We start from the raw sequence: 17,205 nt of genomic DNA on the forward strand, positions 1-17,205 counted from the left end.
ATCTCACGAGACTCATTTTCTGTTGAATTTAATGAATAGCCCTAACAAAGGGGGTTGAGTGAAAGGGCTTGGCAAATTGGTAGGACATTGCAACTTTTTAAAGTTTGAGGGAACATTATAAATTGAATGGTAGTTTGAAAGGATACATCTTGTTTCTTTCAATTCTAAATACATGCCCGTGGTACGTAAAAATATAGTTCTAATTAGTACGAGATATATGATATGATGCGTATTATTATTTAGTTGAAATTTGCTAAACCAATGGTTTAAAGTTTTCTTGTTAATTTTCATTCTACTCCAATTAAAAAAAAAAATAAAAAAAAAAAAAGCAAATTGTTCTTCATTCTCTCAAACTACTGTCCTATTTGCTTAGGGGAAAAAAAAAATGAAGAAGAAGAAGAAGAAGAAAAGAAAAACAAAGAACTACTGTCCTATTCATGATCCTTTACATACTTTAGTTTCTATTATCATCTCCTTAATTCAAAGTTTGAATTTTAATGTTCTTTATGAGAAAATTAATCCTAAAATTATACCAGAAATGATCGCATTCTCTTTTAATATCTGTTAGTATTGTTACGATGAAAAAAAAATGTTGAAAAAAAAAGAAAAAAAAAAGAGGAAATTATAAAATTATAAAGCAGAGATGAAAAGCAACAAAAAATTGGAATAAAAAATTAGAATCCTTTATTTCTTTTTGTAAACTTTTGTTCTCTTCCAAAAGGCAAACAGAGTCAAGATTGTCAAAAGAAATATATTCAATACTTTAAAAAATCCCAAAAATCTAGAATCTTCTCCTAAAGCTAAAATGCTCTTAAAATAAATAAAACCAAATATTTTTATTCTCATGCCCTACAAATAGAATTGCTCACCTCATTTTAAAGGAAATAGATTGCATTTATTTTATAGTTATGATTTAAAGATAATAAATTTAATTAAATAAATTATTTTATTATTTTTAAAAATTTAAATAATATAACATTAAATATACATATATAATTTATTTTAATTTTTAATATATTAATATATTTTTTTATTAAGAGTGAAATGTGTCGTATTTTAAATGGACTGACGTGTGACAATTTAATGGTTTCTGTTAAGTTTATAGACGAAAAATGACTTCAAAGAATAATTTGTAATTTTCACATATCAAAAGAATAGTATAATTATTTTTTATATCATATGAAATGATTTGTAATTTAAGCCAACCAAATTAAAATAATAATACAATTTTTTCATATTTCTAATTAATTAAGATGAAGGTACACCGGTGCTCGGACTATGACGCCAGTACCTAATCATTGCTCTACCACCTTAAAGCTTAAACCCTCCCCGACTCTAACGTTTTCCTGGAGGACTGTTGGGAGTTGAAAAGGGTTTCAAGATCTTATCCTCCAAGACTCAGTCATGGCGCTTTGAACGAACCCATCACTCAAGTTCCTGTATTTGCCAAAAGGGCTTCTTGTTTATCAGAAATGACAACCCCCTATCCCTCACATTTGTTATCTGCTTCCACTCATCTCCAAGCTTCCACTAAAATGGCTCTCAGAATTCACTCTCCTTTGCTTCAGGGGTTCAAGGTAAAGCTTTCTATAATTTTTTTTATTTTTCCGATTTTTCTTCTGATTTATGCGTAGAATTTTATTGTAGGAATTTATAGTATATGGGTTTTTAATCTGTCTTGAGGGGTCTACTTCTTTATGTTTCTTCCAATGGATGTGTTTGGTTGCTTGGAAAGGTGGATTTAGAAAACGGGACTAAGAGAAAATTAAAATGGGTCTACTTCTTTATCTTTATTTATTTATTTTTCTGTTTTGAATTTATCGGGTTTCTTGATTAGAATTTTATTATTTTTTATTTTTATTTTTATTTTTTTAATGATTATTTTTTTTCCCCCTTATTGGTTTTGAGAGATAGAAGGGAAAAAAAAGAAGAGAAAAGGAGGATATGATACCTAATAGGTGAGAATCTGGCCTCTAGCAAGTAATGAGTTTAATGAACTATTTATTTGTAACAACTTGCCCAAGTGATATGTAATTAGAACTAGTCTGGGTTTCGTTGAAGCTGAATTTGCCAGTCTAGGGTTCATATAATGGAGAAGCATGTCTATGACGACTATGTCGGGTGAGGAAATAAATGACTAGCTTCCATGTCTTTCAGCAGTATGAATTTCTTCCTTGAAGCTATCTCCATTAACAGTTGAACTAGTTAGGACTTAATGCTTCAATGGGTTGAGTTGGGTTTACATGCTTTCTTAAAATTCTTAGTGTAATGAGTTTGTTGTTGCAGGGGTCATCGCAGTATGTTAAAGGGCAGAACTGCAGTGTGAGTGTTAAACCATTTAGGTTATTTCAGAATACTAGGCCCCGGATATCATGTGCAATAAATATGTCTGCAGACCAGTCAGATGATCCTGTGAAATTGAAATTGAAACATCTAATGGACAAGGCAAGAAAATTGTGGGACAATTGTCCTCAATCAGTCAAGAGCTTCCCTTGGAATAGAGCACTGGAGAACTTCGTTCAACTCATCCTTGACCTTATCTTGGCAGTTGTCAAATACTTATGTGTACCCTTACTGGCAGTTACGTCCCTTAGTGAAATGTCCTACTGTGCGCATGAAAGGAAGCTTTTTCTTGTCCCTGTTCCACTTCTCATCGGGATTGCTGTTGCTGGGGTCTTGAGCGAGACAGCACTGGATCTATCTTCAGTTCTCAAGGTGAAAATGTATATTTAGCATTAATCAACTGTTTAATTTTCTGATATATTGACTACAACAAGTTTTCTCAGTCTCATTTTCTTTAGCACCAATATATTTTTGGTATCATCAAAAGGCCAAATACACTTTGATGCAGGAATTGCAACATTTCTCGGTAGTAGGCTTGGTTAGGGTGGATGTTATTCTTTATGAGAGCATTTCAAAAGTCTGTTTTTCTATGGACAAAGCAAGTGAAAAGTCTAGTTAGATATTTTGTGTTTGTTATAATTCCTGTTTGTTTAATTGTCAGGATGCAGAAGTTCCCTGGCATTTGATTGCCATAGCGGCTTTCTTCACTTTTCTCAAATTGCTGGGACCATATTACCCATATTGGGGGCGAATATTTATTCCACACTTTGCAAACGGGGGGTTATGGAGGACTTTGTGGTTTGCATTTTTGTGGTATAGAAGACCCCAAAAGGAATTAACAACGGCATCGCAGCAGAATTCCACGAATAGCAGTCACTCTGAACCAAATAAGCTTTAATTCTTGCAGGCAGAATATATGGATCAGGTATCTGTTACTTGGACAGACAAAAGATGGAGCGAGTATGTTTATGGTGTTTCAACATGCCTTATATCCCACAACATGATGCAGTGGTTCTGCCCTCAAAACACACATGGGGTAAAACCCCATGCCTCCTCATCTGAGAGGGGAAATGTTTTTTAACTAGCTACAAAGGAAAATGGTTTTATTATTGTCATAGAAATGTTTATTTGTGATAAAACTAAGCTATATTCACTTTACAATCCAGCTGTTTTCACATAATACATGAAGAACATTTTTATGCTAGCACATGTTATACCTTATAATCTTATAATGCAAATATGCTTGGACAAAATTTATGATTCAAGTTCTGGCAAGAATTGAGATGGTATACATATCACGTGATTTAACTTTGGATGACGATTCATGTTTTTATTTGTGCTGATGTAAGCTTGCTCTCTCTCTCTCACAAAAAACCAATTAAGTCGGAAGCAGCTTCGATTTGAAGATCGATGGTGCTTAGGGTGGTCTTGATGATTACAAGATATGTTGGCTGAGCCGACAGGGTTTCTGAGTGTACCTTTATGTGTGATTCAATTCTTGCAGGAGGCTTCTGTTGCGGAGTAGAAGAAGTGAATCTTGTTCTTGTTATGATGTTGCATTTCATAATTCATAATGTAATCACATTGACATAACCAGATTTTCATAATAAATAATGTAATCATATATAATAACAGATTACATGTCAATTTTTTTGAGGCTCTTTTGTCACTAACTGAACCCATACTTGGCTCAAGCTTTATATTTGTTTACTCTTCTGCCTAGAGCCTGCTTGGGGGGCCAACAAAGTAATGATGCTGTGCCTGAATGAAGAATTCTAAAAGATTTATCTTGTTTGTTTGCATTTAAGCTGTGGGAATCCACATTTCCTCCCAAGTGCCATTTATTTGAAATGTGGATTCTCTTCTACAGTGTTTGGAATTCACATTTCCTTGGCTTCGGAATTTGGTTTTTTGTTTTGTTCTTTTAATTGACAAGAATGCCAAAAATCTTTCCCTGAATGCATATCCAATGCCGTTGTAAATTTATGATATTAGTATACAAGAAGCACCATTCTTTCGTATACAAATTCGACACTTTTGCTTATAAAAATAAAAGAAGTGACGTTTGCTGGCGTGAAAATTTGTGTAGAATAGAATTGGCCGAGTTCACAAGATTTCAAACTCATCTTTTCCTCCAATGGTTTCAGGCAGAAAGGCATCAAAGAAAAAAGGCTTCGGCATTTTTTTTTTTTTTTTTTTTATCCAGAGTCATTTAGCCCAACACATGTCTGTCTTAGGGTGTGTTTGACATTGCGATTTCATAGATAAAAGTGTTATTTTAAACTAAATTGTAAAAAATGGATCGTTTGTGATTGTATTTTTAAAAAATTGCGATATGAAAATGAAGAAAATGTGCATTTTCAAATTACAGGTAATGAAATGTTTTTTTGAAAACGTATAATTTTAAAGGCTAAATTGAGATTTTAAATGCTAAATTACGATTTTACCAAACATATAACTGCGTTTTTAAAAATTACTTTTGAGAATCACTCATTTTAAAATCGCAAAACCAAATTGATCATTAATCTCGCAAGGTCCCTCATCCAGAGGAAAAAAAGTGTGGTGAACGACTTGGTTCGGAAGATGGCAGAATCTAACAACAGCATCATCCATAGAATTATTTTATACATTTAATTTTTTTTTCATTTTTATATTTTTTCAAGATATATATCCTAGTTTTATTGGCTCTAAGGTAGTAAGGTGACACTAATTTTAAAGAAGTTACTGCCAGTGTGTTGTCCAAGACTTTTCTCATAGCATTTCTAGAAGTAGTAGCCAAAATAGCTACTAAAAAAGTACACATTTCTATTTTAGCTATTGCTATTTTTATATAGGGAGATGATACATGTACTACAAGTGCACAACACCAAGGCACATTGGGGTGAGGCTCACACATGTGAGTCCCCCTTAGTGTGCCTTGGTGTACGTTGTGCACTTGTAGTGCACTTGTTGTAATTTGAGCATTTTCCTTTTATATATACTCTAAGAAATTTTCTATTCTACTCTTTATTTTAATAAATAATAGGAAAATGCTAGAAATACAACTAGTGCACAATCAGGGATGGAGCTAGAAATTTTTATGGGCAGGGGCCAATGGTCGAAAAAAAATAATTTGGTAGGGGCCAAATAAGCTAAATTTTTATTTTTACCTTATATTTTTTAATTTTTTAGATTATTTTTTTTCCTCACCTTTAATTTTTTTTTTTTTTAGGAAATTTGGGGGGTGGGCATTGCCCCTGCCAGCCCCCCTCCCTCCGTTCCTGTGCATAACTTCTGCACTACTTCAAATCACATTGGGGTGGGACCCAATGTGTAGGTCCACTCCAATATATCTCGAGGTAGTGCATACGTTGTTACTAGTAGTGCATCAATCATTCCCCTAAATAATATTGGTTTGCCACCGTGAGATCGAGAGACTCGTTTTTTAAGGAAGGGAGAGAGAAGGGAGCGTGGAGGCAGATTGAGTGTTTTGGAGGGTGGTCATGGCTAGTTGGTTGGCTGCTTGGAGGCTGAGCGATCAAGGGAGAGAGAAAAGATGAAAGAGAAATAATTAAAAAAAAAACTTGAACATTGTGCTACAGTAAATAACAAGAAGATGCTATTCACTATAGCAAAAAAAAATGTTTTACCTCATGAGGAGCTAATCTGCTGGAGATAAAAAAGGACCATAATGTTAGAATATATTCTGTGTATGTTAGGATATTTGATTTTAGAAATTTATTGTAATTATTCGATGGTAATCAAATCAAATCACATTGATTGATTACCATACTTATCTATCCAAATTCTTCTATAAATAGGAGTCTAATGTATTGTGAAAATATCGAGGAATAAGAGCAACAATGTAGCCATTTTGGCTTTACCTTGTGGACGTAGGTCATAAACCGAACTACGTAAAATTCATTGTGTTTTTATTTTATTATTCTGCTATTTGTCTTTATTTTTCCATTCAGTTTTTTGGTTTGTCGTGGCTTTCAACCTCATTTTCTCCGAAACCTTCTCTGCCTCCGCCACCGTCTTCCTTCCTTTGGCCTCCAGCTGTCCACGGCTCCAATCTACGATAGACCCAGACGAGTTCCGCCCCTCACAACCGGCCTTGGTCTATCTGCCATGCCGATCTTTGTCATACCGAGCTCTTCGACTAACCGCTCAGACTCTCTCCACCAACCACCTCCAGAAAGTGCCGCCACAAATCTGCCGTCTCAGATTTGGTGACCTTTTCCGGCAAATCCAGCCTTGCACCCAGCACCACTATCACTGAACTCTTTGTTGGTAAGGCGAATATTAATCTATCTCTTAGATAAATATTGTCTCCAACTTATACAATTAAGTTTGCCTTAAAATCATTCACCCGGGAGAACCCTTTGCCTTGCCACTTTCTCTTCTGGGTTGTGATTCCCTAAGGTTCCTCAAGGGCGCCGATGTCGCCAATGGCTTTCTCAAATTACCTGGCCTCCTCATATATTTTTCTACAAAGCTCCAGAACTTAGATTAGTCTCCGTTGGAATCGAAAACGAGTGCAATAATATTGGATAATTGCTTTCATCTTTCAACTCTCTCAAGATATATTTGAGGCTTGAGAAAATAAGGGGGATAAAGAGGATGACCATCACCAGCTCGTCTATTGAAATTTTAGCGATCGATTATAGGTAGTGATCGTGACCTCTGCGATATTTACATTCAGCAGCGCGCTGGCATGGACAAACTCTACGACCTTTTTCTAGTCTGGACTGCCAAATCCTCTGGCAGTAGATCACTGAAAATTTCAGCTCCCAATCTCCAAACATTTCACTTGGCTGGATGTGCTTTCGATTACTACTATATGGTGATTCACCATGCACGTCTGTTGCATGCCACAATTGCTCTTAAACTACGTGCTAAATGAATCTACTTTTTACTTGGCAATAAATTTTCGTAATCTTTTTCTATATCATTAAAATATTATTTTTACTTTTTACATATTTTTTTTCTTTATTCATTTCTTCTCTTTTCTCACAATCTCTCTCTCTTCTCCCTTCTTCCGTCTTCTCCCTCGTCACTGTCTTCGTCTCCTTTATTCTCACCAACCACTATTTCTCTCTTTCACTTGCTCTTTAACAACACCAACCTCTGCCTTTGGTCCAGGCTTCAGAAATGGGAATTCAAGCTTGAGCTTAGGGAACAAAGAAAACGGTGTTCTTTACTTCTTGAGATTTCTGAAGCCTTTGGTCATGGTTTTGGGGTCTTCTTGAATTTGCTACCTGCTTTTCCACATCCGACCTGACGAGGTTCTTTTCCACATCCAGGAATCAAAAACTCTAAATTTGGGGGATCTCTACGATCTCTGCATGTGTTTTTGTTTTCTCCATGTCTCGATTGGAATTTGTTTGAGGGCGTTGGTGTTATTTGGTTCATCCTTTTCCTTTTCTTTTTTCCTGTACAGATGACCAAAGGAAAAGTAGTGATGGAGTCCTTACAAGCATGTAACTCACTTAAGCTCAAAGGGAAAAAAGAATTAGCCAATCACCCAATAAACACAATAAGAAATAGCATGAGTTTGACACTACTAGACAGCCAAAGCCACAAACATGACAATTACAGTTACACGGGCAATACATATATATGAAAGTGGCGAAGCATAAAAATACAGATGAATAGTAGCACATCCCTGGAAAAGATGATACATAGAGCAAAAGGAGGAGTGATAAGAAGAGATCCTCATTGACATGTACAAATTTCAAACCCATAATCCTCCATTGCAGAGAAAATGAAAAAAGCTTTTCCTCTAATCTTCCACACCCCCAACAAAGAAAACCCAGGAGATGGGTCTATTCAACTCTTGGCAGGCAGCAGTCAGCATTACATTGCATACACTATCTCTCCGCTGCTATCAATGTCAAGGTCAGGATCAGATTCCAGCTCCTCATCCATCTCACAATCAAACTCCATGCTGCCAGTCAGATACTGGTTGAGGCTGTGACTCCCTGCTGCAGGAATGGTAGCCTCAGCAATTATCCGCATGATTTCATCATTACTTTGCATGGGTTGATCAGGCTCTTCAAACTGAGTGTTCATTGTTTTTTCATCCATGAGATCTGCTGGAAGGTTCCTCAAAAACCACTCATGGTTCCTTATCTCAGGAATGGTTATCCTCTGTTGCCAAGTGAATTCATGGGAACGTAACTTAGAAGTCAATATTTCTCTTCTCAAGCCTTAATTAACAAAGCAAGGTATGGAACAGAAAGCACCAAGATTAACAAAGCAGAAAAATTATATTGTTTACACAGGAAATCAGCCTATACTTCTACATAATTTCAGATGAGACAAGCCTAGTAAAACCCACAATACCCTCCTCCAACCTGCTCTCCCCATATACATACATACAAAAGCTTTTAGAGATCTCAGTGTAATATTGAAACTGCATGTCTTATTCTTGGTTCTTTTGTGTTCTGGGGCCTTGGTGTTGTGGTTTTTTTGGGTTAGCTTTGGTTATTCCTGTGTATACCTCCTGTGTATTTAGGAGCGCCTTACGCTTTCTTTAATAAAGTTCTTCTTACTTATAAAAAAAAAAAGATGCACACAAACTCATGTATTTAGTGAACTCACCTTTGCAGGGTCAGCTACAAATATCCTTGAGATCAAATGGTGACACTCGGGAGATATATGAACATAGTCAGGAATTGAGTACTGGACATTCAAAATTCGCTGCAAACACATCCAATTATGTAGTCAAGCATTTGAGTGGAGCTAATACATTCACTTATAATTAGGTCCAATAGATTACCTGAATTGTTTTGCGGAAGTTTTTAGGCTCCTCAGGATCCTCGAAAGGGTATGCGCCCACCAACATGACATATAAGGTCACCCCACAAGACCACACGTCTGCAATCTGTTTTTATTTAAGTAGCAAATTAGTAAATATATTAAATTGATAGTTTGAACACACAAAATGTAGAATAAAAATTATATACTTCATCCAGTTTTATTATGGCACATTACTTTAGCATTTTACTTTAACCACGCCATCAGCCCCCTACCCCAACTCTGGGGACAGCAGAAACTATATATTGAGCAAACATGCAAATCAATCAGCAAATTTGAGGAAAACAATTTCAAAGCAAAATGATTTATTTCTTTTCTGGTTTAAGGTTATTTGTTACTGAATGTTTGTATGAAAGTCAGTGATAGATACCAGTTCTTAGGATGGTAATAAAAACAATTCGGATTTACTTCCCTGTATGCCTGGCTGCATTAGATAGTGAAAAAGTTGAACTTTAGAAAGCCTGATAGTCCGCTTTGTTACTTAACAATCAAAAACACTTTCTTGGAAAGAAAAAGGCAGTTAATTGCCAAATCTAAGGCCAAACTCCCATCTGAAAGATGGCCTAATAACCAATAAAATCTTCGCCAAGGTGAACCTAGTTGTAATCTCTATAAATGCAAGCGGAGATGTCATGGCTGTCCGAGTAGGAATTCGATACTACATAAATGAAACTCATTATAGGGTTGTTGAAGTAACTCAAAACTTTGAATTTACTAATGGTGAAGACTGAGATACAAACAAGTTAACCTTATGCTGTCATTGCAGCATGACGCAAAGATGTATGGTTGCAGAAACCAACATACAAGTTGTAAGCTAAGATAATAGTAACAATAACAACGCAAATTTGGATAAGCTATGATAATGAAGTTATAAAGCTTCATAAATGGTTGCATTTGGAAAGAGCTAGAGATACCTGACAAACAATATAATAATAGAACGTTGAGATCATTAAACATTTTAGTTGGAAAGAATTGAATTTCACAGTTTAAAGAGGCCGTGTCCATAAGAAATAATATTACCTTGCCATCATATTCTTTCTTAAGCAACACTTCAGGGGCAATATATGCAGGTGTGCCAACAGTTGATTTTGGTTGTGAATGCAGTACCGAAGACTGAGAAAAAAAGACAAGAGTCTTAAATAGTGGATATTGACAACCAAGGATGGAACGAACAAAGAGATACTACCAAAAGAAAAATGCTATGTACTAAAAAAAGAGGCAAATATATTTTAATGACTTACTACTCACTAGCAGGAAAATACCACAAGAAATGCCTATCAATACGCATATAAACATTCAAGTTACCCGCCTATGGTGTATTTCTGGAAGCGTCCAGTTTCAAACGCAACAAGCACTTCCCAATAATAAATAGGTGCCAGCATCATACAAAATACAGGTAAAAACAAGGAAAGAAAATTAGTACCTTGGAGTACCCAAAATCACAAATCTTTAAACGAGGAGCCTGACTTCCATCCAACAATGTGTTCTCTAGTTTCAAGTCACGATGGCATACTTGCTTCATAAGAGATACAGAGAAAGAAATCCAAGTCAGACATAGAGTGGTATGTTTTACGACGTAAATTACAAATAGAAAACTTAATTCACATACCATTGCATGACAGTAGCTAACTCCTGATATAAGTTGCTGGAAGAAGAAGCGTGCCTGCAACACAACAGAAGGGTATATTAAAAGAAAAATACAGTGGCACCATCATCAATGAAATCAACACGTTGGATAAGAACCTCATCCTCACTGAACCGGCCAGCATTGCATATCCGTTCAAAGAGTTCCCCTCCAGATGCATATTCCATCACAATAGCTAGATGTGTCGGTGTTAATATGACCTATGGTCACATGATAATGTTACCAAATTTCAGAATAGTCCATATGGAAGAAAATATGATAAAACATTGAATCCATTGGGATCCAACATACCTCTTTGAATCTGACAATGTTGGGATGCCTCAATGACCTGTGGTTTATAATTTCCCTTTGTACATTCTCATCTATCTGTTGACGCAATATAAATGTTGGGTAAACAACAATACAAAACAGGGATCCACAAAAGCACGAGAGGTCCAAGACGTCAAGCATGACAAGTCCCTATCTTTGTAAAGCATATTAAGATGGTCTGTAGCCTATAGAAAAGGGACTGACTCAGAGTTTCAACCAGCAGTCTAATTAAAGGATAGAAATCTGGCCTCAGATTCCATGACAATATAAACAATAAGATCTTGACCAATTACATTCCTACTGTATGTACTATTAAGGAGATAGTTTTAGAAGTTCATCAATCTTTTAATAAAAAATAATGCTCAAATCAGATGGTTGAAACTTCCAAGACTGATCTACAGAAGAATATAAACATGAGATGGTTAAGACTCATCAAATGCAAGAAAATATTAATTCATTTTATCCCACTAATTTACTAAATAAGATCAGCTTGAAGGTCCTTGACGTTTAATTATTTGGACATGGCCAGTTCAATTGGGAACACATTGAAATGTAACGGGGTCATAATTTATGCAACCTTGTATAACACTGTCTAAGTAGGTTTGCAGAATTGAAACTCAAAAATAAGGTACTGGAATTTTTCAAATTGCTTTCTGTTTGATAATAACAACAGCTCTTTTATTCATGATGTAGCGAGAAGCGATAGACGTGATTGAGAAACTGTATTCCTTGAAGGTCCTTGACGTTTAATTATTTGGACAGGCCGACCTTCCTGTGACAACACAACCCCTATTCCCACGATGGAGGCATCACAATCCACCTCAAACAATTTATCAAAGTTGGGTAATGCCAGGACAGGTGCCGAGGATAGCCGTTCTTTAATCACTGCGAAACTAGCCTCTTGTTCATCCCCCAATCGGAATTGCCCTTTCTTTATGCACTCGGTGATTGGAGCCACAATCGACTGAAATTCTTGATGAACCCTCAGTAGAAGGTTGCTAACCCGTGGAAGCTTCGGACGTGTCCAACCGTTGTTGAGGTCGGCCATTCTCGAATGCTCAGACCTTCTCCTCATCCACATGAATGACCTCGACACCCACAATAAAACCGAGGAACAACAACTTGTCTGCTAGAAAAGTACATTTCTTCAGGTTGACATACAACTTGTTGGCCCGTAAAACCAATAAGACTTCCCGCAACTGCTCCATATGCTCTTCTGTTCTCTGATTGTAAATTGGGATATCATCAAAATATACCACGACAAACTTACCGATAAAGGGCTTCAAGACCTGGTTCATCACACGCGTGTTAAAACATGGAAGATCAATCTTGACCCGAAAGCTATGGGTATTCTCCCGTCTCCTTCTGCCGTCAACTTCCTCCTAAAAGTGGTCATCTTTGTCTTCACTAGATACCTCTTCGAAAGCTTGGTGCCTCCGTCGATGTTCAAGGCCACGATCTCCACCCGGATGGCCACGAGCCTCTTCGTGGGCGCGATCCCGGTTGCGATTATGTTGTTGCCGTCAATCCCAAGTTTAACAATAGTTTGCTGCATCTCCCGCAATAAGCGTTCAACACCATCAAACCACTGGTCATGAGCATAGACTTCTGCCCGAAGGGCCTGCACTCCACATTCTTCGCCGCCAGAGTGGTTGCCATCGTTTTCGTCGTTTGCCATCAGACCAGGGTAGTCAAGGCTCTAATACCAATTGATGTAGTGAGAAACGATAGACGTGATTGAAAAACTGTGTTCTCAATGCACACACTTCAACAACACGTTGAAAGAGAAAACTGTATTCTTATTGATCATCAAAACTCCTTATTTTATTTTGCTAAGTAAAGGTCTAAAAATAGGATTGATCATCAAAACTCCTTATTCCAATACAATTATTCCAAACTTATAGTAAAAACCCTACGGCTACAAAAGAATAAAATCTATGAGACTGGAAATAAACATAATAGGGAAATATTTGGTGCCAAAGGATATTTCCAAATTAATGGAAATACTTGGTGCCAAAGGAAACCCATTTTAGGAAAAAAAATAATACCAAAATTAAATCTTGACGATAAAGGAAAATAACTGCTAAATCAGAAAATCTGCCAGCTACGTCAGAAAATCGACCAGCTATATGGCTCGGGATGACCGAGCTGTAAGCTCGAGGTCAGGCTCAGACTGTCCTACATCAATTCAGATGTTAGACAACCAGTGCTAATTTAAAAATGTTACATATATAAATATATTTTCTTTTCATCTTATCCATAAAGCATGCACCACTAATAGAGGACCCATTAATCTTCAAAACCAAATATTTGATAAACCGCTAGAATGCAACCGAAACCAAATTGACATAATTTCAAGGAAAATCAAGTAATTGGAATATAAACTGAAAGCCGCCAATCCCAAAATATGAAGAATCCAATAGCCACACAATTCCCATAAAAAACCAAAGAAACAAAAACAAAGCTGCTCAATTTAACGACCCACAAACAAAAAACCAGGAAATCAGGCGCTATACTGAAATCCTATAGACCCTCAAAGATACACACACACACAAAAACCCCAATAAAGCACTCAATTCTTTCAAAAGTGAACACGTAAATATCGAATTAAACAAAATCAAACGCCCACTACAAATCTCATTGATGCTCAAGCCCCAAAAACCCCATAATCCACTCAATTACCACGAGAAAACACATGGAACAGAGCTCAAAAAAATTCCCACCACCAAAAGACCAGTAATGGAATGATAGGCTGAGAACAAACTGATCCCCAAGCACCAAACACCCAATAAAGCTTTCGAACCCTTACATTTTCTATTAGACAAATCAAAACTGAACTCAAATGCCAACACAAATAAACTAAAAGAACAAAAAAAAAAAAAAAAAAAAAAAAAAAGGAAAGTAACTTTTGGACACTAACCTTCTCACCTCTCTCGATGTACTTCACGGCGACCAGCTCTTCGGTCTGCTTGTCCCTCATCAGCCTTGCCACCCCGAAATTTCCCGACCCGATATCTCGAACCAGCTCGTACCGATCACTATCGTGCATGATCGGCATGTCCATGCCCGGCCCCACCGTGACAGCCGACCTATCCATCTCTCTCTCTCTCTCTCTCAAACCCTTTGTACCCAAAAGCACAACTCCGAACTAAAGCAAAAGCTCAAGCTCAAGCTCTCTTTCACGCATTATATTATTCTTCCGGGAATGTAAGATATGCAACACCAGTGGTTCAGAGACACCCCCCAAAACCCTGATCGAAGATCGAGCTGGAAGATGGGCGGTGGAGCTGGCGACGTGGCTGGACGTGGGCCGCTGGATTGAAGAGAAAGCTGGTGGGTGAAGAAAGAGACTGGGAGTTAGGTTGTAGCCCGTGAAACTTCACCCACCCCACACCACACCACACAACACCACACTTGTTGGGGTGCTCAGAAAGAGAGATGGCTCGTGATCCCCCCTTCTCTTTCTCTCTGATGAGTCTCTCTGAAACTTGCCGGTCTAGTGGGAAAGCTGCCCGGGGGGAGTATGTGGGTGGACATTGGACAATGATCTACTTTATCGTCTTAAAGTCAGTGAAATTGTTGGTGGAAATGACTGAAACAGCCCGGCACTTTTGGCGAAACACAGGAGGTTCTATGGTTTTTTGGTGTCGTTCTCCTCTGCTAACAAGACACGTGGAATGTGCTCACGTGTCACCCGTATCCTTTTTTTTTTTTTTAACCGAAATAATAATGCGTCCACGTTCGGCAACGTCCCTGTTTGCGTTGCGTAGGAGCAACAGAACAGAGCTCCACCCTGATCTCTTTTTATGCTTATTATAATCAGAAGCGTGGATACTGGGGGGGATGTGAATCTTTGGGGGAAAAAAGGTTACTGCCAAAAGGCACCACAGGCTTTGCTGTGGATAAGCTTCACAGGTCACGAAATAGCTTTAAATAAAGTTTCCTTCTGGATAAGAAGATAATTCCTTTTTTCACTCTTAGTAAATATGTAAATACAAACAAAAAAAACTTTATCGGTCAGTTGCAAATAGTAGCAACGGTCAAGAAGGAGATGAAAATACGTAATATAAAACGAATGTATAGGAGAAAAGAGAGGATTAAAAAGTAATTTACTCTGTTTAAGATTGTTTTATTTTGATAGCCGAATTATCTTTCGTGTAGAGGCCGATTGAGTAGGGTTCACCGGTAGTTTATAACTCCAACGTCTACCAAATAGTCGCCCATTCCATAATTTGGCGGTGAGGAAGAGAAAGTTTGGTAATAGTAGGGGAATTTACTATTTAGTACATAATTTGTAAAACAAAAAAAAAAAGAGTTACTCATTCTAGACTTGACCGTTAGGAAGAGAGGGTTTATTTTTATTGTTGGGTTAGTTTAGTGCATAAAATATTCTGTCGTTTTTCATTCATGATATTCAAAATCTTGACTTTGATATCGTGTGTATTACAAGGTTGGAATTAATAGGGTGGAGACCAATTATTCAGTTATTTTTATATTTTAGGAGTGGTTGATTCTCTGCAAAACTATTCATTGTTTCGTTCTAAAACATCCAAAGATCCTTGAGTATTGTTTATGTCAAAATAAGTTTTTAGGTTAATTGAGCCATAAAAAAAAAAAAGAAAAAAAAAAGTAATGTTAGAAATTATATTTTTATCCCACAATGTTAATGCGATAGTCCCAACCAATTCTAAGATCCGTCATTCTTTTTTTTTAAAGAAAAAAAGATAAGAAAAATGAGGGTTGGTTGGGATAGCCACATGTGCATTATGAACTTGTTGTAGGATAAACATGTAGTTTCTAGCATTATTCGAAAAACTATAGTCCAATCGAGTTGAGAAAGAGTTCTCTTTCCACGTCTATGGATCGAGCCCCCAAAATATGGACCAATAGGCAGTGGTGAACCTAGTGGTGCCAACCCCATTTATAATGATTCAGAAAAAAAAAAAAAAAAAAAAAAATGTTAGCTACATCTACGTTATCACCCCATAAGGATTAGTCAATTTGAAGTTTTTCTGGAATCACTTATTAAGCCCAGTTTCACCAAGTAAGTATATATATAACGTGGGACTTGGCACCTATGAGCATCTCTTACAAACTATCTACTTTCAATGTGAACTACTTATTTTCCTAATATGGGATAGATGTGTTACACCCTTGCTCCACCAAAGGTTCACAAGTTTTTTGTTTTGTTTTTTTTTCCATCATTTTTTGAACTACTTAAAATTAGGAAAAAGTACGCATACTTTCTCTAACTATTATGTAATTTGCAATATTTTCCAACCTTTCAATTGCTACAATGTTCCTCCAAACTACCATTAGGTTGCAATGTACCCCTTTCGTACAAAAAGAAAATGACAAAATACCCGCGATAAAAAATTAAAAAAAATAATAAAAGACAAAAATATATTAGGAAAAATATATATTTTTTTTTTCATTTTTTCTAAATCTTTTATCAATTGTATTTTTTTAAATTTTTTTTTCTTAGTGGAGGGATACATTGCAACTTAATGATAGTTTGGTTAAACATTATAGCAATTGAAAATTCGAGGGGACGAGAGGGGTGCATGGCATAGTAGTTAGAGGGGTATATCATACATGTATTTTTCCCTTAAGATAATTACTTAGCACATTCTTCTTGTGGTGTACACTCATTTAGAAAGTTTTTTTTCTAAAGATCCACGAATTTGGAGCTCCAACTCCTTAGAAATGTTATTAGTCTTTTCTTTGTTAATAGAATCAAATTACATATACACACAAAAAATTCAGTGCTAGAGGAGGTAGTACGACTAAAAATTATGTAATGGCTCATAGTTAAGTGGAGATTAAACACTTAACAAACCCAATGGAATAAACATTTTTCTCTCTCTCTCTCTCTGTCTCGTAACTTGCAGACAACAGAGAGAACTCGTCATTGCTGGGGGAGGGAGGCCAGCCTCCTTCCCCCCGTCTTTGGTCTTGCCCCTTAGTCCTCTTGGACTAAGGTTTTGTTTCCTCCTGAGTTTTTCTCAGTGGAGGCTAGCTTTCTCCCAACCATTATGGTTGTGGAGCTGTTGTTCCCCTAGCCTTGTTAGGCTATGGTGGCTTGTTTCTGTGTTTTTTTGTTTCTT

General features: G+C 36.7%; 2 protein-coding genes across 5 annotated transcripts; one reads left to right on the forward strand and one right to left on the reverse strand.

Annotated features, from left to right (window-relative positions):
- The first annotated feature begins 1,336 nt into the window (after window positions 1-1,336).
- LOC133880910 (uncharacterized) lies at window positions 1,337-3,866 on the forward strand. 3 transcript variants are annotated; one of them, XM_062319868.1, is made up of 4 exons: window positions 1,337-1,577; window positions 2,287-2,715; window positions 3,005-3,268; window positions 3,848-3,866. In XM_062319868.1, the coding sequence occupies exons 1-3, from the start codon at window positions 1,473-1,475 to the stop codon at window positions 3,239-3,241; spliced, it is 771 nt and encodes a 256-aa protein (XP_062175852.1). In that variant the 5' UTR covers window positions 1,337-1,472; the 3' UTR covers window positions 3,242-3,268; window positions 3,848-3,866. The 3 variants fall into 3 exon arrangements, with proteins under 3 accessions (XP_062175852.1, XP_062175853.1, XP_062175851.1); XM_062319869.1 differs by having other exon boundaries at window positions 3,727-3,848; XM_062319867.1 differs by lacking the exon at window positions 3,848-3,866 and having other exon boundaries at window positions 3,005-3,596.
- A 3,971-nt stretch (window positions 3,867-7,837) lies between these two features.
- On the reverse strand, window positions 7,838-14,643 carry LOC133880822 (serine/threonine-protein kinase SRK2E). Of its 2 annotated transcripts, XM_062319789.1 has the most exons (9): window positions 14,019-14,641; window positions 11,081-11,155; window positions 10,888-10,989; window positions 10,754-10,807; window positions 10,568-10,660; window positions 10,165-10,257; window positions 9,107-9,211; window positions 8,929-9,027; window positions 7,838-8,475 (listed from the first exon to the last, which is right to left on the reverse strand). In XM_062319789.1, the coding sequence occupies exons 1-9, from the start codon at window positions 14,193-14,195 to the stop codon at window positions 8,182-8,184; spliced, it is 1,092 nt and encodes a 363-aa protein (XP_062175773.1). In that variant the 5' UTR covers window positions 14,196-14,641; the 3' UTR covers window positions 7,838-8,181. The 2 variants fall into 2 exon arrangements, with proteins under 2 accessions (XP_062175773.1, XP_062175772.1); XM_062319788.1 differs by having other exon boundaries at window positions 10,568-10,807; window positions 14,019-14,643.
- Window positions 14,644-17,205: the final 2,562 nt, after the last annotated feature.

This window comes from Alnus glutinosa, chromosome 11, assembly GCF_958979055.1.
Source record: "Alnus glutinosa chromosome 11, dhAlnGlut1.1, whole genome shotgun sequence".
Lineage (NCBI taxonomy): Eukaryota > Viridiplantae > Streptophyta > Magnoliopsida > Fagales > Betulaceae > Alnus > Alnus glutinosa.